The sequence below is a fragment of the Pipistrellus kuhlii genome, unplaced genomic scaffold (assembly GCF_014108245.1).
Source record: "Pipistrellus kuhlii isolate mPipKuh1 unplaced genomic scaffold, mPipKuh1.p scaffold_m20_p_4, whole genome shotgun sequence".
NCBI classification, from domain to species: domain Eukaryota; kingdom Metazoa; phylum Chordata; class Mammalia; order Chiroptera; family Vespertilionidae; genus Pipistrellus; species Pipistrellus kuhlii.
Genome location: NW_023425540.1, coordinates 89,473,008 through 89,500,952, shown reverse-complemented (window position 1 = coordinate 89,500,952; position 27,945 = coordinate 89,473,008). Strand labels below are relative to the sequence as shown.

At 42.5% G+C, this 27,945-nt stretch overlaps 1 protein-coding gene and 1 pseudogene across 7 annotated transcripts in view; both read right to left on the bottom strand.

Annotated features, from left to right (window-relative positions):
• LOC118703341 (CREB binding protein) overlaps positions 1 to 27,423 on the bottom strand; it is a 157,496-nt gene extending 130,073 nt beyond the window's left edge. For 5 of the 7 annotated variants that reach the window (XM_036410213.2, XM_036410214.2, XM_036410215.2 and 2 more), the window contains exons 1-2: positions 26,515 to 27,422; positions 502 to 1,211 (exon numbers count right to left, since the gene is read on the bottom strand). In XM_036410213.2, coding sequence (XP_036266106.1) covers positions 502 to 1,211; positions 26,515 to 26,599 — 795 coding nt within the window. In that variant the 5' untranslated portion in view covers positions 26,600 to 27,422. Of the gene's footprint in view, positions 1 to 501; positions 1,212 to 26,514 lie in introns of all 7 variants that reach the window. The other 2 variants (XM_036410218.2, XM_036410219.2) reach the window with 1 other exon arrangement.
• Positions 2,640 to 3,872, bottom strand: LOC123651173 (annotated as a pseudogene).
• Positions 27,424 to 27,945: the final 522 nt, after the last annotated feature.

Genomic DNA, 27,945 nt, shown 5'->3' with positions numbered 1-27,945 from the left:
TTCTCTAGGTCAGTGGTTTAGGTATGTTAACCATGGCAAGTAGCTGACCAGCTTGGAACAGAACTTTTTTGCTGGTACAACAGACACTTTATCAGGTGGTGGTAAAAAAGAAAGGGTATATAGAGTAAAAATTCAGCTAGCTGGGTAAAACAGCCTTTATCAGATTCACTGATACAAACGAATTCTCAGCAGAAGTTCTCTCTCAATCATGAGCTCCTATTTCCACCCATTTTCTTCAGAGGTTGAAAACTGGCAATCAGTTCAAACATATCCCTTTGTTTTCAAATGCCTACTTTTGATTCCTTTAAGAACTGCCCTTTTTAAAACATGGAGCAGAGATCTTTATCCTGGAAAAGTCTCCAGATACCAAACCTGTTTCTTCCAAGTAGGAGGGGCAAGAAAGCCTGAGGAGACTTTCCACATGGCCCCATTTTACCATGTTACTTGGAGGAAGTAACAACTGATTAATAGGAAGCATTCAAAGCACTGACGCTCACTTACCTTGCTCATGCCTCCTGCCTGTGCCGTGTTCAGTCCCGCATGACTGGGAATTTGTGGCGAAACTTGTGTTAACGTCTCAGCCAGCACGCTACTTGTGGGCCCCTGCATGGCTGGAGCAGGGTATGGTATTCCAGCTCCCCTTCCTCTGCCAGCAGTCCCCAGAGATCCATTCATGACTTGCGCCTGCCCCTGCTGGGCCTGGTTCAATAAACTATGGCCAGAGTTACTATTGAGGAGGCCTGGGTGGGTCTGGTTAAAGTTAGCATTCATGCAGATCCCAGGTCCAGTCTGCGACGTGGCAGGGCTGCTGGTTACCAGTCCCACTTGTTTTTGTGCTTGCGGATTCAGTGGTTGGGAAGCAGGGGGAGTGGGCCCAGAGGTGCTAGCTGCCTGCTTGGGCAGGCTGGGGGCTGAAGAATCTCCCTGGTTCAGAGGGCTCTTGCCCATAGTACCCAGATTGGCCATGTTCGCATTGTTCGGCTGTCCTTGAGCCTGGCCACCAAGGCCTTGCTGCACAGGGCTGCTGGCGCTCACATTTCCTATTCCTGGGTTGATACTAGAGCCGCTGCCTCCGCGCAGAAGCTCGGACAGTTGTTTATGTTTGGAAGCAGCATCTGGAACAAGGTTCCCACTATTTAAAAGGCCTAATTCTCCATTGGGGATCAGCTCATCAGGAAGATCATTTTCCAAGTCAAACAATGGTCCAAAATCTAGAAATTAAACAGAAATGGAAATGAGAAACTAAGTAACCATAATAGCTCTCCAACCTGTCATATGCTACTATGAGCTTAACCTAAAGAGGCATATGTAACACACAACACCAGCATGTCTTAAGAGTAATGTCAAAATGATTTGAAAGTTAATTTGAAAAAATAAAACATGAAAAAATTTTTCAAATTCTGAAAAAGAAAAGGTTAAACAGAGATGAGAAGAGAGCTAGTCCTATTAGATTTTATCATATTTCCAAACAAAATTAAATCATGTATTATGGGGACAAACACGAAAAAAAATTAGAGAAAAACAATGGTGAGTTAAAAGAAACTGAATTATAAGGTAAAAATGCTTTTAAGAATGTATTGTGTAAAAAACAATTGGAGCATTAGATTAGATAAATGGCAATTTGGGGAAATTAAAGTAAAGCCTAATTTAAATATATAAAGTAATTACATATTTAAAAAGTTATAAAAAAAAACACACACACACACACACAAACTAGCCTTAACAGAACATGAGGTTCCTCAAAATGTTGAAGCTGTAGAAAATAAATACATATACAGAAACCAAAAATAATTTAAGAAAACAGGAGTTTAATATTTGTGTCATATGAAAGGGGTTAATGTGAATCATACATTAATATGAGAGGCACTCTGACTCCCAAGTATAAATGCACAAAGGACAAAAGCAGATATCACAAAGTAAGATTTAAACAGTAAAAAAAAAAAAAAAAAAGATCATCCTTCCTGGTAAGCAGACATAAAAAGTGGAAGCAACTCCTTTTTTTCTGGTCCTTTCTCAAAGTAACATTTCTCTAACATATGGTCTATATATGTCATCTCTAGTCCCTCATTGACTATGCATTCTTCAACCCACAACCTGGCTATGCATGCATGTACAAGGACAAGATATGTAGAAATATGTTCATCATAGTATTATTAACATCAAAAATGGGGATAACAATATCCAGAGGTAGTTTAACCTAGGGCTATAGTCCCAGACTGCCTGCATCTGAACTCCAGCTCTGCTGCTAGCTCCCGCTAATTAGCTGTGTGACCTCACCTAAATTACTTAGATGTTCTGAGCCTCAGTTTTCTTACCTGGAAACTGAGGTGACAATGGCCATCATACCCCAATAGAAAATGTGGTAACGACTAAATAAATAAATATGTAAGTGCTCAGCATTAGCCTTTATTATTACTATTGTCCAATAATAGGTTTAATAAATTGCTATAAAATACAAAGCATTAGACATTAGAATAATTATGAAGATAGAAAAATGCTTATATGGTGTATAAAAACATACCAATAGAAATTGTACGCACAACGACACCTGGAGTAAGATTAGAACTAAAGTATGTGCATATGGGCAGTGGCTGGAGAGTAATATGCCAGAAATAAAGAGTTGTCCTTTTTTTTTTTTAAACTTAGCACAGCCACTCCTCTTCCCACCATTCACTTATAGAAATTTTTTTTCTCTATGGTGACAGACTGGTGGCTGCTTACACAACCACCTCTTTTGGCTAGCTCCTCAGAGGTTCTTCTCAGGAAGGGTAACACCTTTTAGCCACAGGAGGGAGAGCCACTGGAGAAGCCAAACACCACAATCATCTTCTCCTTGCAGGTGACACAATCCTGGCTAAGGAAATTAAAGGCAAGTCGGCCAAGAAAATTCTGGAAAAGGCTTTCCTTTCTAAAATAAAGGATGCTCAGAAAGAGATTCCCCTTTCACTAGATTTCATTGCGGATCTGTGTCAATTCTCTTCAACCAGGAGTGGAGACACCATTCACACACTACGGATGGCTGCCGCGAAAAAATGCAAACACCTGGGTTCATGAAGCCATCTCTGAGCTGAATTATCTAACTCTATAACTTCCCTGCCTCCCCCATCATCCAGAATCTTTTTAATTACAAGATAGAACCTGGGGTTCATTCTGTACCCATGGCTAGCCCGTCAGCCTCTTCCGTGTTCGCACTTCCGGCCCTTGGATCATACGTAGGGTTTGGTGTGGCTGTGAGGGATTCCTCGGGCCTTGCCAAAATGCCTGTACACTCTGAGGCCCTTTCGAGGACCAGAAGCAAAACAAGACCGCATCCCTCGGGAGGAGTCCAGGGCCAGCTGGTCGAAGGTGAGGATCTTGCCCCCCCATTTCCCTGAGGATGTGGCTCTAGGAGCAGCTGCTCACACGAAGTGCATATACCTCCAGTCTGGACACCTCCTGAACACACACATCAAGGTTCTAGTCCCTACATCCACAGTGGTTTTGCCCTCCTGGCCAGGAAGCTTCATATTCTGGACCATCTGGGAAAGCCACAGGAGTCCGGTCGGTACAACTCACAAACAACCTCTTCAGCAGCACTTGAAGGTAGAGTTGGTTTGAAACCGGCCAGAAACCTGTAGAGCTTAACCAACAGCCTTAGGTAGATGTCCTGGCTCTTGGGCTCCTCGCATTGAACCTTTTGGTCTTTGTTGTGGCAGATGCTGACTCCCATGATGGCACCTTCTGCTCCACCAGGTCAGGGAAAAGTTACACTCCTTATTACGTGAGAAAATACATTTCCTACCATTTAAGTCATTCTAGCTGGAGTTTAATATTCCTCACAGCTGAAGGCATCTTGATTATCTCCATCATGTCTATGGACATAATTCAAACTCCTTTGTTTTGTTTTGTTTTTTGTTTGTTTGTTTTTAATATATATTTTATTGATTTTTTACAGAGAGGAAGGGAGAGAGATAGAGAGCTAGAAATGTCGATGAGAGAGAAACATCGACCAGCTGCCTTTTGCACACACCCCCACCGGAGATGTGCCCACAACCAACGTACATGCCCTTAACCGGAATCGAACCTGGGACCTTTCAGTCCATAGACCAACGCTCTACCACTGAGCCAAACCGGTTTTGGCTCAAACTCCTTTGTTAAGATGTACGAGGCCATCAGAACATGGCCCCAGTCCACGTCTCAGCCCTTTCTGATACCCTACCTTGCATTCATAACACAATGAGCTCTCACATGCATCAGCAATCTTTCTTCTAAATGAGCTCCCTCACCAGAAAACCTCACCTCCAATCCCTCACTAGAGTTAGTCAAAGTGACCATAAAGACATTTTTCAGGCTACCCCTACAAAACTGACCAGATCGCTTTTCAGGCTCCACAGATCTGTACATACATGCCTAATAAACCATCTCTACCATACATGTATTTCTTCCTTGCCTGGCTGTAAGGAATTAGACCTGGGTAGTGTTTCATTTCATTAGCCGCACACTTTGTTTTTGCAGAATCTGTGAGAGTAAGCTGCAGACAGTATGATCCTTTCCTCCCAAGTACTTGACTCTGCATCTCCTAAGAACACCCTTTTACATAAACATAGTACATTTATCTCCAGGAAATTTAACATTGATACAGTACTTAATGCACAGCTCGCCCTTACTAAGATTTGGCCAGTTATCCCAATAATGCCCTTCATCACGTTTACTTTCCTAATCCAAGACCCAATTCAGGATCTCAGTGCACTTAGTTACTATGTCTTTTTCTTCTCTTTTCATATAGAAAGGTTTCTCAGACACTCACACTTTGTCTTTAATAGCTGACATTTTTAAAGAGTACAAGCCAGCTGTTTTGCAGAATGTCCCTCAGTTTGGGGCTGTTTCCTCATGGTTACAGGACAACAGGAGTTGACTCCTGGAGACAGCAGACAGCTCTGAGAAAGAACCACTGACTAGGCCTTGTTGCTGGTCGTTACCCTGCTTTTGTGTCTCAACATGATTTTGTGGCTTCCATGTCATAGCTTTTATTAGGTCTAGTAATAATTAATGTCGTTTTCTAATACTTTTAAATCGAATTTATTTAAACAATACAACAAAATTTAATCAACAATATAGTTGCCGTTGTTTTCTACTACTTGTGCCCAACGCTAAGGAAGCATTTTAATCCCTCTGTTGTAAAATTCTTGTGATTTTGATGCAAAAAATTCGGTCAATGCATTTTTGAGGCATTCTTCATTATTAAATTTTTTTCCAAGAAGAAAGTTTTGCAAAGAACGAAACAAATGGTAATCGGAAGGGGCAATATCAGGAGACTATGCAGGTTGAGGGAGAACTTCCCATTCCAACTGGTGCAGTTTTTCAGCAGTGATTCTTGCAGTATGCGGTCGTGCATTATCGTGGTGAAGAATTACGCCCTTCCGATTAATCAGCGTGGGTTCTTTTTCTCTTAAAGCTTGGGCTAACCTTTCCAATTGGGCACTATACACTGCACTTGTAATGGTTTGGTTAGATGGTAAAAGTTCATAATGAAGAATTCCTTTAAAATTCCACCAAACACACAACATCACTTTTTTCGCATGCAAGTCAGGTTTTGGCGTGGGCTGCGGAGCCTCATTTTTGTCCAACCATTGAGGCCGCCTTTTCAAATTAACATACAGCACCCATTCTTCATCTCCGGTAACAATTTGCTCTAAAAACGGCAAACGGTTTTGACGAAAGAGGAGCGAACTGCAAATTGTGACTCTTTGATTACGGTTGTTGTCGGTCAACTCATGAGGAACCCATTTTCCAAACTTTTGGACTTTGCCAAGTGCACGCAATTGATTGGAAATTGTTTTTTGTGAACAATTTAAAGTTGTCGCAAGCTCTTGTTGGGTAATTTGAGGATTTTGCACCAAAAGAGCTTGAAGAGCTTCTTGATCAAAATTGGACACACGGCCTCGACCACTCTTGTCATCTAACGAAAAATTTCCCTCGCGAAATTTCTCAAACCAACGCTGGCATTTTCTGGCGCTAACTGCATCTTAACCAAGAGCACTACAGATGTTTTTTGCAGCCTCACTTGCTTTTCTTCCTAATTGGAACTCGTAAAGCATGCAGTGCCGAATATGCTCTTCATCCGCCATCTTCTTAGCCCTAGTTTTGCAACAAAAACCAAACCAAACACAAACTTTTTCAAGCAAAACTTGTTAATTGCACTTCACACGTTCTGTAGATACCACGTGTTTGAAGGTTATGTCAATACAAGTCAACGCCAAGCAAGATTTTAAACGAATGTTTAAAAACGACATTAATTATTACTAGACCCGATATGCTACTGTGTTGTCCTGAACCTGGAGATTCACAATTGTCTACAGGTACAAAAAGCACATGAAATAAGTAAAAACAAACAAGCCTCCAATATAACTAGCGTTTCTGTTTGTTGCCTTCCAGGTTTTTGCCCACATGCACACACATTTTTACTTAGACTCTTTAAAAAAAAATTTTTAATGTTTGAATGCAATGCTCCATCTAAGAACATGAAAATGAAACTTCATCTAAACCAGAAAGCAGGAGCAATTATAACAAAGATTGGGTTTTCTTCCTATTTTCAAGGAGGGGATAAACAATGGTGCCTAAAGTTCCCCTGATTGGCTCTTCCAAGTATACTGAAGCAGTTTTCCTAGGAAATAGTGTCCAGGCCAGGACAACAGCAGGTACACCCAAAAGTACAGTTAATAAAAACGGCAGTATCAGCATTAGGCACTCTAATCCAGTGTAGAAATCAGAAAAAGAACACTTGGAATTAGAACCCATGAGTTCAAATCCTGGCTGAATCAATTATCCCTCGGGTCCCTGGACAAACTGCTTAATCTCTGTGTCTTAATTCTCTCATCTGTAAAACAGGGGCAGCAGTATCCCAGGGTTACACGATGAATGCTGGACTGAACACTTTATGCCAGATACAGGTTAGTTTATTCTATCTTGCACAAAAACTTTAAAATTTCTTACCTTTAAAAATTCACTCTTTATCCTGTCACTTTTAAATTTACATTTGGGTGCATGTGGTTTATTCCAAATCTAGTCCAAATGCACATACAACTTTTACAGTTGTAGCAGGGCTCATGTTTTGATTTATTTTTATTTTTTCATTTTTATTCATGTGCCACATTTTGTCTATCTTGACCGTTTCGATACAGACACATCTCACAACTGTTTGGGTACAGGAAGATTGACTAATTCTCCTTATGTCCTCACCTACCAGTCCAAGCATGTATGAACATGTGTACAACCAAAGATATAAGGTGTGGCTTTTAGGAAGACAAGACAAGTCATGTAGGGTTTGTGGAAGGCACATCCATACCCACACCATTACCTTCCTTTTCACAATTATACTGTCACCATTTTCCCCTATTCTCTAGTTCAAAACATTAACAATGGAGAGTGAAGAAGGAAAGTCAGGATATTGCAACATAACACAGCTATCCTTTCTACACAGTAGTGTCCCAACACCCAGGTTGGGCAAAAGCAATCTGAATCATGGGAAATTCCTGTGATTCAAGATTGAGCACCATTTCCAATCCTAGGTAAATTCCTTTCTCCCTGCCAAGTCACCAGGGGGCCCAGGAGACCAGGAGAGAGCAAAGCTGGGGCTGAACAAGATTAGTGGGCACCCTGCTTTCTAGGGATTGTTCACTCTTAGCAGGAGACTGTCATACAGAAAATAGCAAAAAAGTCTGTGATACTTCCATAAATAGGAGCAAGAATTTTCTCTTTTGGGGTTTCCCAGCTGCCAACCCCAGAACTGGTTCTTTTCATTAAGCTGATTTGAGAGAAACAAAGCTATTAACTTTTCAGTCTCACACTCATACAAGACGGGGCAATCACAACAGCAGCTTAGGAAGGAGAAAGTCACAACCAAGCTGGGCCTGCTTTGGGAAACAGGAGATTTTCATCACATATTATCACTTCTAGGCTGGACCCAGAACTTTGTTCCAGGTAACCATCAGTTCTGCACACTGAAAGATAAATGGTATTCCACACATGTTCTAAATACATTCTTATTCATCATCATAAATCAGTATTTCACCTTAAATAAGGAGTGAACGGCTGCTCTCGGGTACTCTGGAAAAAAGCTTTCATTTTACAGAATCAAATGCCATGTAAGGGGCTGACATTTGATAAGTTTTGTTTGAAAAAAATTTCAGATGTGTCAGCTAAACAAGTCACCCACAAAATATATCTTTAGTCAGGCTTTCTAACATACGTTAGAAATATGTCAGAACACCATATATTCTTTTCTTTGAATTGCATTTGGAGCCTCAAGTTCTCTTTATTGGTAGAACTGATTTTTCTGTCCAAGTATGTACAGACCAGTTCATCATACCTTCTATTAGCCAGAAGTATAAATTTTTCTGTACTCTATAGACATAGTGAGTCTTAAAATCATACAATCAACTTCCTGTTATAACTCATGAGGCTGCAAGCACCAAGAAAACAGGATCCTGACTACCCACTGCTTAGCCTAAAATGCCTGGCATATACTAGGCAAATAACAAACATCCATATGCTAAATAAGTGAATGAATTACATAGAAGAGTGCCAGAGTTACAAAGTATACACACTATCAACTTTAACAAGTTACTTGTCTAGCTAAACAGTAAAGTGATGTTAACATGTATTACTACTTAAGACAGAAACAAAGAAAACACATTTCAATAATGAATTATCTTGAAATGTTACATTGTTCTACTTTTTCCTTTATCTTCTAGGGGACCAGTCAGGTCTACTTCACTCTTCAACTATACCTCAATATCAGTGAACCTCCATACCATGTTAATTAAATGGCATAATGTAGAATGAGAAATGGTAGTGTGAGAAATAAACTATGCATAAGTTTAGATGCTGTTTTATGTTCAAGTTTCTCTAGTTCCAAGCATGAAAACTCCCCTCCCACGGACCTCTTATTTCTCTCTGCAATCCTTATTTCCTGTGTGTTTTTTTAAAAAAGGTCTGCTTTCTTGAATTTCCCCCCCATAAGTTTAGTCTTTCTTCAGCATTGCTTGTACTCTACTCAAAATGCTTCTCTTAAATCTTTCAAAAGCTAAGCACTTTTATTCATCCACCTAAAAATTTTTACAAAAAGAACTTTTAATTCCTAAGTAAAACTGGATACAAAAAATTGATCCAACAAGGGCAATACATCCTGGAAAGATTCACATCTAAAGATGAGGAACCCAATGAATGGGAGACACTTTCGCAGGGTTCTTCTTTTTTTATATATATATATATATATATTTTATTGATTTTGTACAAATAGGAAGGGAGAGAGATAGAGAGTTAGAAACATCGATGAGAGAGAGTCATCGATTAGCTGCCTCCTGCACACCCTCCACTGGGGATATGCCCGCAACCAAGGTACATGCCCTTGACCAGAATCGAACCCAGGACCCTTCAGTCCCCAAGCCGATGCTCTATCCATTGAGTCAAACCGGTTTCGGCAGGGTTATTATTCTTAAATGACTCAAAAAACACTCTGGACCTTCACAGTGCATGTATTAATGTAGTAGTGGTTAGACATTGACAATACAGGAAGTATAGTCTGGGGTAGTGATAAAGTACCCAACTAGCTTTGATTCAGCTCCGTCTCTGTCACTTACTACTACTACCTCCCTATGTGTGTGCATCCTCAGCTCTAAAATGGAAACACTAGTGCCTGCCTCTAGAATCACTGATGAAAGAATTAAATCATACAATGTGTATATAACACTTAACCTGGCATGCAGTGATGGCTCAATAAATATTAGGCATTATTACCACTGTCGTAGCCCCATCTTCCAAGATTACACATCGTGAACTTAGCAGCCCATGCCTGGTACAGGGTTCATGCTCAACGACTGTGATTTCTCTATGGGAAAGCCTAATAACCTGTGGCAATTATATAATAAATCCTCTGAAAATTCTTGGAGATGGTGCAACTAAATAGTGAAACTATTCTCCAACAACTGAAAATGAAAATACAAATAATGAAAAGTAAAAGAAAAAAGGCATGGTTTTATTAGCATTTATGCCATTATAATTTTTATCTAGCCATTTAAACAAGTGCCCAAGACACGTAAACTTTTCAATAATTATTAGAAAATAATAAAGGCAAGTTCTTCCTAAAATCTTCTATAATTCAGGCTTTTTTTATGCAGATACACCACACCCTAATTAGCACAGGATAATAAGGTTTTACTTCATTCTGACCAGTGAGCTTATAGTGAGTGAAAAATCTTGCCCTTTCTCAAAATCACTATCAGTTCAAGAACCAAAGTGGGTTGGGCTGGGCAACCTGCTTCCTCCAGGCCTTCATACAGTGGGAATAAATGTACTTCATGGTTACTTTGCATCAGGTATCAAGAAATCTTGTTCACGAAGTATTTTCTATTTATCTTCCAATTAAAGAACCCAAGACAACCCTGATCCAAAGTTATTTGTCACACTGAACCCTAAAATCAGCAGTCCTGGAATTGCAGCCAGCCTCCTCTCTTCATTTGATGCACCTAAGAAGTTTCAAGAAAAGGGCTATTCCTAGACAGCAAAGACAATTTTACGCTTCCTAAATGTGGTTTGTGTGCCGCCTCCCTCACCCTGAAAAATGGAGAAAAGGCTTCAAGGGACAAAGGTGGAACAAGAGGCGCTGCCACAGCAGTAAACCACCAACAGACTGGCCATACATCACCCCGCAGCCCCTGAACGGTAACCAGATGCTCCGGAGGAGAGGAAGCAGAAAGGGGTTCACTATTCTCTACCAAAACGGTTGAGAGACCCGGGTACGATACTGTAACCAGGTGCTTATCCACCCTGCAATCTAATTAGGGGTCCTGCATGAAGAATGTGAGGGCTGGGCTAGGATCCAGGTGCTGGGGTGCCTCAGCTAAGTATAAGCAAGCAGATGCCCAGAGACTAGGTGTTATGGCCTAAAATTAAACAAGTTCCCAAAGTGTGGTACGAGTACCCCCAGGGGTACGGGAAGAGTCGGGTGGAAGTAAGCGTTGCACCGGAGTTTGGTGGGGTATGCACTGCACCGTGCTTAGTTAGCTGCGCCTAATTCTACGTTCTCATGAGTACGAGGGTACTCAGTGTTACGAAAATTACAGAAGGGGCACACATATGTCAAAAGTTTGGGAAACACTGGATAGGATCTATACCTGGCAGGCAGCAACACCGAGTCAGAAGGGGAAAGATCATATTATGGACTTAAGAGGTGTCAGTGTACAACATATGGAAACAGGTGGACTATACAAGAACCTATAACATGAAATGAATGTATGAAGTCCAAAAAGTACACCAACATTCAAACAATGGAACATTATTCAGCACTAAAAAGAAATGAGCTACCAGGCCATGAAAAGACTTTGAGGAAACTTAAATACATACCACTAAGATTGGAAACAAGCCAATCTGAAAAGACTATGTACTATATGATTCTAACTTATGGCATTCTGGAAAAGGCAAAACTATGAAGACAGTAAAAAGATGAGTGATTGCCAGAGTTAGGGAGTGTGGGGATGAACTGGTGAAGCACAGGGGGTTTTTAGGGCAGTGAAAATACTCTGTATCAGCAGTCGCCAACCTTTTGGCCCTCACAGACCATAGGTTGGTGACCACTGCTCTGTATGATACCATAATGTTTGTTACATATCATTATACGTCTATTGAAACACCAGAATTTATACCACCAAAAATGAACCCTAATGCAAACTATGAATTTGGGGTAATTATGCTGTGTCAATGTAAGTACATCAGTTATAACAGATGTACCGCTCTGATAGGAGATGTTAATAATGGGAGAGGCTTGCACATGTAAGGGCAGGAGGCACGTGGGAAATCTCTACACCTTCCTCTCAATTTTGTGATGAACTTGAAACTATTCTTTAAAAAAAAAAAAAAATAAAGTCTTAAAGGAAAAATAAAGTATACCCTACCCTAAAGCTATGGAGATGCCACAAAATGATGATCACAAACTGAAGAATAATGTATCATCAACTAGACAATATTAATAAATAACATACACAAAGTAACTAGTGATGTCTATGCTGGATATAAGTGTACTGCTTTTAAAGCTTTAAGAATCCACCAACATATAAGTTCTTACAATAACAAGAACAATTTGATGACATCATGAAAATTAAAAATGCTTAATCCTTTTAACCATTAATTCCACTTTTAGGAATCTGTTCTGTAGATATACACATAATTGTGCAGAACTATTCATTGAAACACTGTGTTGAGACAGTAAGATTGGAATCTAATGTCCATAAGTGAGGAATGGATTAAATCAATTATGGCCCATCTCATATAATGGATCACTAGCAACTATAAAAAGAGATGAAGAAGCTCTCCATGTGTTTCTATGTACAGGAAAGCCACAATATGTATAGTGTGCTTCTTGGGTAAGAAGAAAAGGGCAGCAAGGGAACAAAGGAGCTTAGAGAGAGAGTGTCACTTGAAGAGACAAATCCTGGAGAAGACCACAGTCTACTCACATCTGGGGACTGGGTAGAGGGAGGAAGGCTCCTAACAAATTGGTGTCCTCTGATTTTTGAACCATGTGAATGAATTACTCATTTAAGTAATTTTAAAAATTGAATTTTTAAAGGTAGCCCCGGAGGTGTCAGGCCCAGCTGACCAGCTTTGGCCCAAGTGGTAACACTTGGAACACTTCCACGCATTCCTGATTCCAACTGGAGTGTTTACTGATTGAGGTGAAATCTGAAATGAGCTCAATATTAGTTTAAAATACTGTTAAGTGTTTAAATGAGCTTAAAAGGCAGGAAAATAAAAAGTATTTTAAGGGGTTTTCAAAAATACTCTTTCTCCCCCTAAGGGAATGTGACAATCTACATTTTGTGCCCAACGTAGTAGTAAAATAAATGTTGCTCACATCAGGAATGCTAACATTATTTCAAAATACTCAAAGAAACATTAGTTGGCTGTCAGGTCTTGTAGCTTCCAGCACATCAATGAAGAAACCTTTAATAAAAGGATTCTGTTAAACTCAGAGCTCGTGCAAAGAAGTGATGACTCGACATCACAAAAAAACACAATCATATTTTCAAATCTTTGAGCAGCACCTCTGAGTTAATTTACACTTTGTTCAAACCATTTTTGCTAAAGGTTTTGCAACAGGAACTAACCAAAACTCCACTTCTCACCATTAAACAGATTCTTCTAACCACAAATACTAAAGATGTTTTGCTTTGAATTTGATTTACTTTTTAACTAGCTTTTCATGAGAAAAAATGTGTTTATAGGTGTTTTTGAAGGCATTTGGAATATAAAGTGGACAATAGAGAGCCCTCCCAAACCATCTCCAGTTCCTTCCCCCTAAGGAAAACAATCCTAGAGATTTCCTTCTGGAAATTTATGCACTAAAAAAATAGTAAATATCTTTTTACCCCTAAAAAAAATCTATCATTTTTATTCTCCATCTCTTTTATGTAATGATCTAACAAATTTATCTTCTCTCTTAAGATAAATCTCATCTGCAATAGCAGAGAACTCAGCTACTCCTCTTCTGAGGGACTTTTGGGTCACTTTAATAATGTTTTGCAATCTCTAAATGAATTAACTAAATTAATGAAAAGGCCTGGCAATAATATGAATATTCTTAGTAGTCCTACCAAGCAAGAAACTGATTTCCACTTTATTTGCTTGATGTAGAAGTTACAGATATTTCTACATTATCTACTAAGGTGGATAAGAAAAACTACAGGTTTTAAGAATCTTTTCCAGAAACTGGGAAAATAAACAGAACTTTGGTATGAACTGGATGCATGATGTGCAACATGACGGACAGTAACAAAACCTCTAATATTCTTTGAGATGACATGGAATTAATTTTTTTAAATCCTCAATTCTTCTTACATATACAGAATAGTGAAAACACTAAAATAATTTTGTTATTTAAGTACAGTACCAAAATATTTTACCATTAAAAAGTGTTGTTAGAATGAAGACTGCTCTTTGAATATTAGTATATCCAATAGCTCTGAGATTCTATCAGTCCAAAATTTACTTATAGTGGAATGACAAGTATAATGTGTCACTATGGGAAGAAAATAGAACATGTGCTTATAATATGCATAGTATGACTCTAGAAAAATGCACACTCATTACCTGTGGGAAGTAAAACTGGTTAACTCCAGAAACAGACAGGAGAGGGAGGCTTTCCACCAAACATTCTCTTGTGCTTCTGGGACTTTTGAACCCTATGAATACATTACTTACTTTAAGAAAATTTTAAAATATATTTTATTGATTTTTTTACAGCAAGGAAGGGAGAGTGATAGAGAGTTAGAAACATCAATCAGCTGCCTCCTGCACATCTCCTAATGGGGATGTGCCCAAAACCAAGGTACATGCCCCTGACCAGAATCGAACCTGGGATCTTTCAGTCTCTGACACTCTATCCACTGAGCCAAACTGGCTAGGGCTTTAAGAAAAATATTAAACAACTTTCATGGTTTTTTCCTCTCCTTGCAGATAGGAACTTGGATGGAAACACACACCTAGGAAAAGCTTATCCAGGCTTATCCAATTACCCTGGGAAGTGACTGGTTTCTAAAATTTTTTACTGTTTTTAAAGCCCTAAAAGAATGGCCTGGACTCCCTGGTCTGACACTTGGAGGCTCTCAATTTTGCTTGCCTTCAGATGCCTAGCCTGACTTCCCACATAATTCATCCTGCAAGAACTCCAAAGTGCCTTCCGTTAAAAAGTTTCCCTGACCATCCTACCTGAAGCATCCAGGTTCCTCCTGCCACAACTCTGACCTTAATTTGGAATTAGACAGGCATAGGGACTGCTGGATTGCCTGTTTATGCCACCATGCTCTGAGTTCCAAGAGGACAGAGCCACCACTGTTTTCACCACAGCCTAGCAATATCCCACATAAAAATATATAATGAATTTGAATTTTATAAGTATTTAAATATTTGTTGAATAAAAGAATGAGATGGTAGAACTGAAACTGGAACCCCAGCTCACCCAACTCCCAAGAGCAGGACCACACCAGCAGTCTCCACCTCTCAGGAGCAAGACCACACTGATTCTAAATGGGAGTAGCCCAATGAACGTAAACCAAAAACAAAACTGATTGTTGCAGAAAGTGTTACACTCAAGAGATTACACCTCCAGACCTTCACACTTGCTACTGATGCTGTTTCCAAGCCTAGAATAGTTTCCCCTCCTCCCAATCGCCTGTTCATCTTCAGTTCTCAGGGCTAATGCCTCTTCTCCCGAGGCCGTTCCCATATGCAGAACAGACTCTATCCTGTACCCTAATCATGCATGAGCCTCTCCTCTGCGGTCACATCTGACTACAGATGCCGTCCATGAAGGCAGACACTAGACCTGTTGTGTCGCCAGGGCTGACACCACAGTGTGACATATTTTCTAAATAGTGAATAATCCTAAATGTACTGAATATTTCTGAAAGTACCTTCTATCTTTAAAAGACAGTTCCTTTAAAATAACTTTGTCTTTTAGATAAAAAAATATCTTAAAGAAAACTTTAGAGAAATGAGATTAAGTAAATGTATGTAGGTCTGTGCTATACAATACATAAGCCAGTAGCCAGATGTGGCTATTTATACTATTAAAAATTAAATAAAATTTAAAATTTAGTCCCCGAATCACATTATAAACTGTTCAAATGCTCAATAACCATGAGTAGCCACTGGTTCCAGTACTGGACAGTACAGATATAGAACATGTCCATCAACACAGAAAGTTCTACTAGGCAGTGTCGACTTAGGAGATTATCATAATAATAATATTGCGTGGCTCCGTGATTGAGCATCGACCTATAAACCAGTAGGTCACAGTTTGGTTCCCAGTCGGGGCACATGCCTGGGTTGCGGGCTTGATCTCCAGTGTGGGGCGGCAGGAGGCAGCCGATCAATGATTCTCTCTCATCATTGATATTTCTCTCTCTCCCCCTCTCCCTTCCTCTCTGAAATCAATTTACGTGTGTGTGTGTGTGTGTGTGTGTGTGTGTGTATGTACACATATATGTGTGTGTATATATAATATATATATATATATTAAAAGAATACTGGTATTTCAAACAAAGAAAATGTCTAAATTTACTCTCTTAGTATTATGAATCCATTTTTCCTTAAACATTAAAAGATTAAGAAAATCATCATTGCATGCTAAAACGTTGAATTATCTCTTGATAATTCGAATGATTTCCTCAGAGATTTTATTTTTAAGAGAAGCTCAACTCTGAGCAAGCTGTGCTCTTCAAACAAAAAAAAATCCCAATAGTAGCAGAGGCACAACCAAAATGACACAGAAAATCAATACTTTATGTCTTTTTGTTATTTTCAAGAAGAGAAATGCCCCACAATAAGCAAGGAGCTGAATCTCCTCCTTCGAGACCAGTGATAACTGAACCAAAAAGGAGATAAAATTTCACTGAAAATTCCTTCAACTAATCACCCTTACTAAACTGCATAGTGATCCCAAGGCCATTTTCTCCCCTAACCCTGTTTTCTGAAAAGAAAGACACCCTTGGCCTGAGTGGCTCATTGATTATAATATAGTTAGAGCACAGGCTTGCCCACTGGAGAGTCGCAAGTTCAATTCCCAGTCAAAGGCACCTACCTGGGTTGCCAGTTCTAGTGTGGTAGGGGACCAATCCACATGTCTCTCACATGGATGTTTCTTTCTCTCACTCTCCCCCACCCCACTCCCTTCCATTCTCTCTAGAAATCAATGGGAAAAATATCCCCACTCCTTGGGTGAGGATTGAAAAAAAAGAAGAAAGAAGACTATTTTTGTAATTTCGCTACTTGCTTTTCCCTTTTAAACCCTAACCTAAATCAAGCCCTTGTTCTGAAAATTAGATTCATTTAGACTTCAACTTTCCAATAATATTAATATAACAGCTTTTAACTTCAAACCCAGACTGAGTAAAAGGTGTCAAACCATTACTAGTTTTATAGGATTCCTAGATCTCAGCTTTTAATTCATTCTTCTGCAAGCTGGTTCTGAGACTATACTAGCCCTGATGCTGGAGGCAAAAAGGCAGAGGAGGTATCTTCACATTTACTAAGCAAGGAACTTCCAAGGATCTGGTTCTGGGTCAGACTAATAGCCTACATCACATGTGTCAAACACAAGGCCCGCGGGCCAAATCCGTCCCGCCAGGCCTTGCAATGTGGCCCGCACCACGCTGTCATCACTGCACTCCGCTGCGTTTCCATCACAATGACAGTTTATGACTGTTCAGTAAACCATTCGGCCCGCGATTTAGGCTGGATTTTAGATTTTGGCCCCTTCTCTGATTGAGTTCGACACCCCTAGCCTACATCATTCCAACCTTCACCAGCCAGAGAGGTTGGTGACATGTATTTTCCCACACAATTAAACAGTAATAATAGCTGCCACAACCTGCTATATTCCAGGAACTATAGTAACTCCAATATACAAAGCCTATTAAAGTAAAAAGAAATGGAAAGTTCTAGAAGAAAAAAAAAATCATTTTAGAGATGAGACAACCCTCCCTCTTCCCTACCAAAGCTCAAAGGTAACATCATGGACCCACGTCACAAAGCTGATGAGCTGGTAGGCGAGATTCAGTGTCTACTCTGAGTGGAGGCCAGGGCTCCCCCCTCACTACCACCACACTGCCCACATCCCATATAAAAAGCTCTGACATTTCCTTCAACTCTGAGTCATGGCTAGAAGGTTCTACTTTTAATCAGTGACAAATATTCAAAAAAGTTTTAATCCAAAGGAATTGGGTCAAGCTCTTATAGTCCATTATTGTCAAAGCAAACTCTAATTATTTGATAGTATTCTATAGTCCCTGAGTGTCATCATTCAGTTTGTAATCAAATGCCAAATACACTTTATTTAAATACTGCACAAGCCTCTCTCTACAGGCTCTTATAAAGAATAGTAGCTTATTTTTCTTGCTATTTCATTGATAATAATATAGTTTTGATTAAAAAAAAAACACAAAATATTTGGGGGGTAGGGCAAAGAGAAGCTTTTAAATTATACAGTAAGGCACAGGTGTTATTAGAAAGACTGGCAAATTGAGATTTTCAAATAGAAGCAGATGAAACACCTAGAAATAGGAAAGTCAGATTTAGTCAAATTGTCACCATTAGATTTATTATTCTTAGCTATAGTTAGTTCAATTAAACTTTCTTTTGATTAATGGAAATGAAACATAGGAAAACTGTCACAGGGGATGCTATCCAAGTCTTTCTAAGGGTAAGGTTTAAAAAGAAAAGAATTAACTTTTAGACACAGAGCTCAAAAGTATCCTTGCTTCCCAAATTTAGAACAAAAAGACACCTTAAAGGCAGTTTTTCAAATACAGCAACATTCTCAAACTTGTCTAAGAACTTGGAAAACAACAAACCACTTCGCTTACTTCCATGCCTTTCCCGTCCCTCTTCCATGTCCAAAGAGCTCTCCACCGAGTCCGAGCAAGTCACTTCTCTTCAGTCAAAGCCCTAATCTGCTCTCACTGGACCCTGTACATAACTCTCTCCTGTGTCAAAGGATCACAGCCCCCCAAGCCTCTCCCCTCCACCCCCGCACCTCCCGCACCCCCGCCCACAACAAGCACTGGCAAAGAACTTACACTTTGGCACCAGTGATATGCTGTAATGGAAGCATGTTCCTGAAGGTTAAGCCTAAAACTGAATTGGGAGTGTGGAATCCCTTCCCATAGTTAATGCAGGGGCTGTGGACAAGCACACCAACCGAGGAGCCCATTAGCCATGGAAAGGAATTCTGACGAGAGAGGAATCCATAGGAAAAGACCTCAGAGCAGGCTAAAGGACACCAGGCACATGTACTGAAAAACAGAAGGCAAGGCCAGAGCTTGTGGAGCTTGAGAGAGACTGTCTGGGACAACCAGAGAGAATGAGCATAGATGAGAGCCCCAGGGTGATCACACCCACAAAAACAAACTATTGAGAATGATTAGGGTGTCTTTCCCAATAATAAATAGAAAACCAGCAGGCTCCCCAACTACCTGGCTCCTTGCTCTGGCCCAGCAGGAGAGGCCCAAGAGGCACCAGAGTCCAGGAGCACAGAGGGCCCACCAGGCTACTGCTGGTGTGTGCTTCTCTTAGCCAAGGCCCTTCACCCACCCCAAGTCTAAGGTGCTGTCCCTCAGACGCCCAGCCCTGGGCTTCTGCAAACAGAGGCATTCAGTAAATAGCAAGTGTATAAATGAAGCCCTCTTCGGGTTGCCCTTTCTGACTCATGCATTCAGCATTTGATGGCATTTTGTATTCTTTTTCAAGTTTTGCCTCTAAGTCTCATCTTGTCAACATAGTTCTAAGCTACTCAAAAGCATCGGTAAGAGTCCTTTGTACACTGCTACTGCCCACAGGCACCTCAGACTGAATGGCAATATATCCAGTAAAAAAAAAGAACCACATATTCATTTGATACTTAAAACAGCCCATGAAATATGCTTCAAAATTAGCAAGCATTTTCAGAACATTCCGCACCACTTAAGTTTTTGCAATTTTAAAGTTTCATGGCCATTGTGTGTCTATTTAAAAAAATATAATTGAAAGTGGTGGCAAAAATCAATAGTATTAATTATATAATTTTTGGCTATATACTCACTGAATAGGCTACACTACAACAGATCTGCTCAGAAGACCTGTGTGGATATGCATACAAGGTTCCAGATCCATCGACAAACAAATCTCCAATCCAATTAGAGCACTCCCAGTGAATTTGGACTACAGGGCACACCCACCTTCCCTGACGACGCCAGTTCCAGCAGCCATGCACTGAGCATTTACTTCAGACCAGGCACTTTCCACAATTCATCTCATTCTACTCTCATAACCATCCTTTGAGATGAGAATGACAATTATCTCTATTTCATAAATGAAGAAATTGAGGTTCAGATAACTGATCTAACTTAATTAAGGTGTTTTTGTTCCTTTGCTTGTTATCTTGCTCTCCGTTGTCATCTTCTGCCCTCCAAGTCCGCATCTTCCAGTGAAACTTGAAGGTGAGCAGTTGTGCTCTGCACAAGCTTGTAAGATCCTTTCACAGCCATATGCTAGCACAGGGGACAGGGAGAGACTGCACCCACTTGGCCTGGCTCCAGTAGAGCCAGTGCTTTCACCCCCATACTGTCCAGTCAACACCATGACCTGTGCTAACACCACTAAGGATCCCCAAGAAGCCTATGAGCCCCAAATAGGCCCTGGCCTGAGCACTCCTACAGCTAGCCAGGTGAAAATGCACAGGTACGGTATGTCTGTATCTCAATAGAAATTAGGTTTAGGACAAATAGCTTAAAACTGCGGCAATTAACTTAAAAGCACAATCTTGTGAGAGAAAAAATATAAGAACTTTGAGCCGAAACTGGTTTGGCTCTGTGGTAGAGCGTTGGTCTGTAGACTGAAAGGTCCCAGGTTCGATTCCGGTCAAGGGCATGTACGGGGGTGTGCAAGAGGCAGCTGGTCAATGTTTCTCTCTCATCAATGTTTCTATCCCTCTCTCCTCCTCTCTGTAAAAAAATCAATAAAATATATTTAAAAAAAACACAAAAAAACAAGGACTTTGAAAGATAAACACTGCACATTCATTCACTCATTCCCTCAAGTATCTCCGGAGAGCCTTACATGTGCCGGGTACTGTGAAAAGATCTTACAAGCTTTTGCAGAGCAGAGCTGCTCACCTTCACTGGAAGATGCCGACTTGGAGGGCAGAAGATTACAACGGAGAGCAAAGGAACAAAATCACCTCAATTAAGTTAAATGTTTTTGTTAAACTTACCTGATTTTAAATTATATGTAAAAGTGTTTAAAAGGAACAAAAAAAAATAGAGGGGCTCTGTCTGCAGCTCCCCATGAGGCTCACTGCAACTCAAGGGCTTATAAATCCCTGCTCCCCGTGTTTGAAGGTCAGTAGTAAGATTAGCACATAGTAGGTACTCAAAAAAACCTGTGCTGCTGCTGTTCAACTGATCTTGTCCTAAAACTCCTCAGAGACAGCTAAGACTAGTGCAACCCCAGCAGCCCAGTGCTCCTGATGGATACTCAGAGCATTAGTCGCACATGACATGAGGGCCCCCGCACGGAAGGCCAAATTGTAGTTTTATTGGCACACAGCCATACCCACTCCTGTATTACGGTCCAGGATGGCTTTCTTGCTAAAAAGGCAGTGCTGAGTAGCTGTAACAGATCATAGGGTCCACAAAACTGAAAACAGGTCCTCTGGCCCTCTACAGAAAGTCTGCCCACCCATGTATTACACAATAAAGGTGTGGGGCCCTGGCCAGTGTGTCTCAGTAATTGGAGCATCAGCCTGAGCATCAAAGGATCATGGATTCAACTCCTAGTCAGAGGCATGTATCTGGTTCGGTCCCACCCCATGTGGGAGGCAACCAATCCATGTGTCTCACATCAATGTTTCTCTCTCTCCCTCTTTCTCTCCCCACTGGAACTCCCTCCCTCCATTCCACTCTCTGAAAAATCAATGGGGGAAAAAATATCCTTGAGAGTTAATAACAACAAAAAAGGTTTGGGAATGGTACAAACTAAAGCCATCAGTACACAATGGTTCTGGGACGGCCTGAACTTAAATTCCTATTTTCAATCTCATTTGAGAAACACCTCTTTACATGCCCTCTGGTTTCTTGAAATATATCCTAAGTGCTAGTTTGCGTAAGATAAAAAGGTGGCATCTTACCCAGGCCTGGCTGGGTAGCTCAGTCAGAGTGCTATCCCTATATGTCATGGCTATGGTTTTGATCCCCGGTCAGACCACATACAACCCAATAAATGCATAAATAAGGGGAACTGCAAATTGTATCTTCCCCACCCCCCAAATCAATGGAAAAAAAGAAGAAAAAAGGTGGTGTCCTGACTAAGGTTACCCCAAGAACCAAAATGGCTCATAAAACAAACTTTCCTAATCTTGCTTTATGCAATAGGTACATTTCATTTTAATAAGGCATACTTTAGCAAAATAATTTTTAACTATTTTGTGTGGTTTCTTTTCCTTGTTAATCTTTACCCAAAGATGATGTATTTTCCATAGATTTTTTTTAAAGGGGGGGGGGGGAGAAATATCAATGTGAGAGAATGAGAGAAACATCAACTGGTCGCCTCCTACATGCAATCTGACCGGGAGCCCAGGGATCAAACCTGAAACCCTTTGATGCTCAGGCAAACATTCTAACCCCTTAATCACACTGGCCAGGGCAACTGTTTCGTTTTCAAACACATTAAATAAAAATACAAAGTTAACATTTATGTAGCCCCACATAATGATACTTTGTTACACTACCATAAGGACACGAGTCAGAAGTTTTAAAAACACTGGCTAGCCCAACTGATGTGGCTCAGTGGTTGAACATCAACCATGATCCATAAGGTCACAGCTCAAGTGGCACTGCACATGCCGGGTTTCAGGCTTGACCGCCAGTAGGGGGCATGCAGGAAGCAGCTGACTGATAATTCTTATCACTGAGGTTTCTATCCCTTCCCCTCTTTGAAATAAATAAAAACATTTAAAAACTAAACAAAACACCAGCTAACAATCTCAGCATCAACTTTTGACTGTAGAATCAAGCCTCAGTCCCTTCAGAACTCATTTTCAATTCTGGTTAAGAATTACAGAATCAAATCTGAATGTTAAATAGGAATGATTCTCAATCTTCTGATCAACTGCCAAAGCACAGTGATGGGATTCATTCCCATCACCCCTGAGGAACTTCAAATGGACCCGCTGTTCTCACCCTTCTGTTATTTAAAAGTCTCGACTTTTCTGACAAGTAAAAGCAAAGTCATGACAAGCCCTAGCCCTAGAATTCTCTTCAAAACTTACCCTTCCCATTTAGTCAGAACTTAGTTAAGAGATGAAGTAATTTGACGGTCCTCAATTATTCACTGCAATAATCACAAAGGTAAGACCAAAGTGTAGGCCCCAAATAAAATCCTGTTGCTGCCAAAACCAGAGGGAAGGGGGAGTCTCTGCCCTGAGCCTCAGTAGGAAGACACACTCTGCTCCCCGAGTGATTACAAACTTTCCCCATAGGGATTTAATTCACTTGCAGGAGTTATGCTATTGAAACTTGCCAAGCACTGCAGTCTCTTGGGTTCAAAGCAAATTCCATATTTATGGATGAAGACTTATGAAATGAATATACTGAATAGACCTATTTATTTTACTGATTTTGGTTTGGTTCTGGTTTTGACCCTCCTATTTTGGTCAGTTACCTCTCTCAAGTATAGTGCCTCACCTAGAAGCAGCAGGAATAGTATCTCCCCTTCCTACCTCATAGGATGCATGAGGAACAAACTGATAGAGAGAAAAGCACTCTGATGCATAAAGCACTGCACATACAAAAAAGATAACAATTTTAATGTAAAAAGTATTTTGGTTGATAGCTGTATTTACGCTTTCTTTAAATATAATTTTCTATTGCACTTACAGGGGTTCACATAAAATGTAATCACAACTGTTCAGGGATACTTATACACATGAGATATATCTATCTTCAATTTTTAGAAGGCAGCCTTATTAAACTTCTTTTATAAAATCTATTTGTTGCATGTAAATTTGGCCTCAATTAAGTTGACCAAAAAAGTCTACTGCTTGCCTGGATATTTATTTCTCCTACACTGTGAAATCATGAATCCCTGCTGTTGAAAGACTAATATGCTGTTAGAATTTTGACATATTAAATGAACAAGTTTCCAAAACACTCAACTAACTATATACTGGTTAACACAAAGTCCTACTTCTTACAAAAGGTGCCAAATAAGGGAAGACTAGTTGTGAGAAAGTGTTTGAGTCTTCCTCTTGCTGCCCTCCTTTGGGGCGCATTCCCTATTTCCTGTTTCCGAATCACCTCTGCGTGTTCTCCTCAGCCGTTCCTGCCCTCTCCTGCCTGCCATTGGTGGCAGTGGCATATCACCTGCAGATGTTGCCTTACTTCACAGTGGAGTGTTCTATACACATCCATGCACCTCCTGGTAGACTACAAGTGCCTGCCAGTCATATAGCACTTTGGGGTTCTGTTCTCTTGGCCAACTGCCAGCCCCCAGACTCATCACAGGCCAGCCCCCACATAGGGGCAATCCAAGTAGCTCTCTCTTGTTTCTCAGGCCTCTTCCCAATTCTAACCCCTCAGCTCTTCCCATGCACAGAGTTCCTCTCCCTCAAATTTTACCACCAGAGCAGGGAACACACCTTGTTCCTACTGGCTCAATTTTCTCCTAGAAGCCTCAGACACACAATTCCTCACTAAAATAAGATTGAGTCTCTCAAGAATATTATTCCCAGGTCTCTCCTCACTTTCCCATCTAACCAAATGCCTTCACTCCTTTGACTCTTTGTAGTGTAATTCCATTAGTCCTTTATTTCCTTAATCTAAGGCCTTAAGATCTGTCTTAGACTACTACCCTGTTTCCCCGAAAATAAGACAGTGTCTTATATTAACTTTTTTCTCCCAAAGTTGCGCTAGGTCTTATTTTCAGGGGATGTCTTATTTTCGGGGAAACACGGTAGTTACAGGAGACAAAGTTGTATCTTGTTTAATTTGCTCAGTGATTCCCTCCTTGGCCCCCCAACACAAATTCACCCTATCACATATAACGTCTCTTATGAGGATCACAATTAGAAAGGAACGGGACGAAAGTGGGCAAGAATGAAAAATCCTTTCTAATAAATCTCCTTGTGATTAGCAGCATAATAAATATCTGACCATCCAAGTAACCGAACTACGGTACTCAAAAGGCCATCCTTTGGACTCTATCTTGGAAACAGCTACGGTAGATGTATATAGTGGGATAAGCCTTTTTGTTAGGTCTTAGGTACTAATTTCTTCTTCTGTATAAAACAAATTTGCAGTACCCTCACTCAACAATAGGAAAGCTATCCAAAAAGTTATGTTTCAGAGAACAATCTTCAAAGCTGAACTTGCCTGGCATGATCTCCGTTCCAAACACGGCAAGATCAATCAAGTAAAAATCTATTCTACAGTAAAAGGGCATTTAAATCACAGCTGTTTCCACATCTCTCACTTCACATTAGTTGATTTTATAAAATTAACATTAAACTCAAATCTTTATCAGTTTTTAAAAGTCTTATTAGAGACTTTTATATTCCATGAGACATATTTATTCCTTCCCACTGTTTAACGAATTTCATTTTATTAGACAAGAATCTCCTTATGACAGATTTTTTTTAAAAAGTTGTATCTCACTTCTACATTAACTAATATCTAAGAATTGTATTAAAACTGGAACCATAAAATTCAAGTTTTGTTTAAACAGGATTTCAGACCACTAGTAGAAATATGCTAGTGGCCAGTCAGAAATATTTGCAGAAGTTGAACAGCTGTTGTCTGCTACAAATATGAAGGGACTGCTACAGCAATGTAATCCAATTTGGGCCCATTCATTATAAACTGATTTTCAGATGCTGCTATGCGCGATGGTACTGGAGAAATGCAAGCTACCCCAGAGACAGAACTGTTCCCACGCGGCGACAAGTTTTTACTGCAAAGGAGAGCTCTAAAAGAGGAAATAAACTAGCTCACAAAGCTGCCATGAACCAGCCCGAAGAACTCAGAATTATTAAATGAATGGAAAACTAAAATACTAAAAACTAAAATGATAATTACCTAAAGAAACTTTTCAAGGTAGCTATTTAATGGGGGAAAACAAGGGGGGGGGGGCAAAAAAGAAAAAAAAAAAAGAAGAAAAAAAACCTCATTCAGTATCCTGATAAAATATTTTTTAAAGAAATCCTAACATCTTCGATTTTTACATACCTACACTTGGTAAAAGCCAGCACGAGCTCCAATGGTGATGGCAGCCCAAGTGAATCTGTTACTTAACTTTCTTTTGAAGTTACCCTTTTGTAAAATGAAACACACCACGGACACTTTTTAGGACATCTTGCTATCTAAGTTTAGGGTGGGGGTGGGGGGGAAATGGAATGATTTAGGTGACCAAAACAACAAGAATTTTCAAAAAAAATACTCGGAGAAACTTCTAAGCTGTAACTCACAGGCTGGCCGCGGCTCTCGGAGTGTCTTCTGGGCGCAGCACTGCGAATGTCACCAGTTCAGAGAGCACTTGGGGAGGGGGGGGGGCGCTGCGCTATGTCCTTCTCCGGCCCCCAAACTAGCCCACCCTCCGCTGTCACCCCTCCAGACACCCGGCGGCATCACCACACAACATCAACACGCTCCGCTCTACTTTTCCTCCCTGGAAGTACACCATCCGGTTTCCCCGCGAGGAGGGCTCCCCAACTCCGGGAAACCAGAGTGCACCGGGCATCGGCCCCCCATCGCGGGCCGGGACAGTCTCCCAGCCACTTCCCCTCTCCGGCGGGGCTGCGGGGAAGGGGCTTTGCCGGCCTCCTCTTGGGGGGTGCGGGGTGAAGGGGTGCTCCGCAGGCACGCCGCCGAGCTGGGCTCTCCGGGGACACTCACCATTGGGGGGAAGGATCTGACAGCGACCCCCGAGCCCCCCGCCCGGCCCCCTCCTCACCTGTGCTGTCATTCGCCGGGAAGCCGGGCGAGCTGAGTTTGGCTCGCTTGGGGTTGGGCGGTCCGTCCAGCAAGTTTTCGGCCATTTTCACCTGCTCTCGAAAACAGCCCCGAGAGCGGGCGGCGGGGCCGGCGAGGGCTCCGGGGCAGGGGTCGGCGCCGCCCCGGCCGGCTGCGAGGGGAGAGGAGCGAGCGCGAGCGGAGAGCCGCGAGCGAGCGCCGAGAGAGAGGGAGGGAGGGCGCAGGGCCGGGTGGGGGAGGCGGCGGCCAAATCTCAGCCACAGCAACAGCGCCCCGCAGCGCTCACCGCCCGCCCCCGGCCGCCGCCGCCGCCGCCGTCGCCGGCCGCGGCCCCCTCATCCCCTGCCCGCCTCCCGAGCGCGACACTCCGCGGCGGGGGCGCCCCGGCGGCCCGGCCGCCCCCCCGGGCCCGGCAGGCAGCGACGGCGCCCGGCCGGCCGGCTCAGGCAGTCCCGGGGAACATGGTGCCGCCGCCGCGCCGCCGCCTCACTACCCCCCCCCCCCTCCCGCGCCCCACTTAATTAATTCGCTCGCGGCCCGACGACCGAGGGGCTCCGGGCTCCACTCCCCGCCCGCAGCCTGTCGCCGTAAGAAAAAACAATGCGCGAAGCGGAGCCGCCGCCGCCGCGCCCCCCCCCACCCCCCGTTCCGCCGCCGCCGCCGCCGCCGCCGCTGCCGCCGCCGCCGCCGCGGCTCCGGGAGGCCGAGCCGAGAGGGGAGCGGGGCCGCCGGAGCGGGCGCCGAGGGCCGGGCGGAGCGGGACGGCCGGGCGGAGCGGGGTGCGCGGGCGGTTGTGGGGCCCGGGACCGGCGGGGCCGAGTAGATCGCGCTCGAAGCCCCGGTCGGGTCCGCGACAAGATGGCGGCTGTTGATTCCTCAATTAAAAAAAAAAAGAAAGTTTTTTTTCTTCTCTTTCCAGAGCCTGAACGGGGAGGGGGAGGGGGCGGGGCACGCCGGTGCGTCACCCCCCCGCGGCGTCACCACGCACGGCCCCCGCCCCGCCTCCTCCACCTGCGCCGGCCGCGCCGGAAAGAGCCGAGCGCTCTCGGGCGGAAGGGCCGAAGGCGCGGCTGCGGAGTGTCAGTCGGCGAGGCTGCGGGGCGGCGGCCGGGCCTGCGGGACCCGGGATTCCCGGCCCGCTCTCCACTTTTGTTCAGACTCCCAACGGGGCTGCGGGGCCCATCCAGGGCTGGGGGCGGTAGCCTGGCCGCGGACCAAACCCCCCGGCGCGGAGTCAGCGCCGGCCGGGCCCGACGGTCTGGAGACTGCCCGGTCGCGGCAACTCACTTCCCTGCCCGCGACGTCCGGGGCGACCCGAGCCGGGCCCGCTCACTTCGCCCCGCCAGACGCCAGCGATGTGTCGTGGCTTCTTGCAGGTTACATTCCGCCCTCAGGTCCGCCCGCGAGCTTG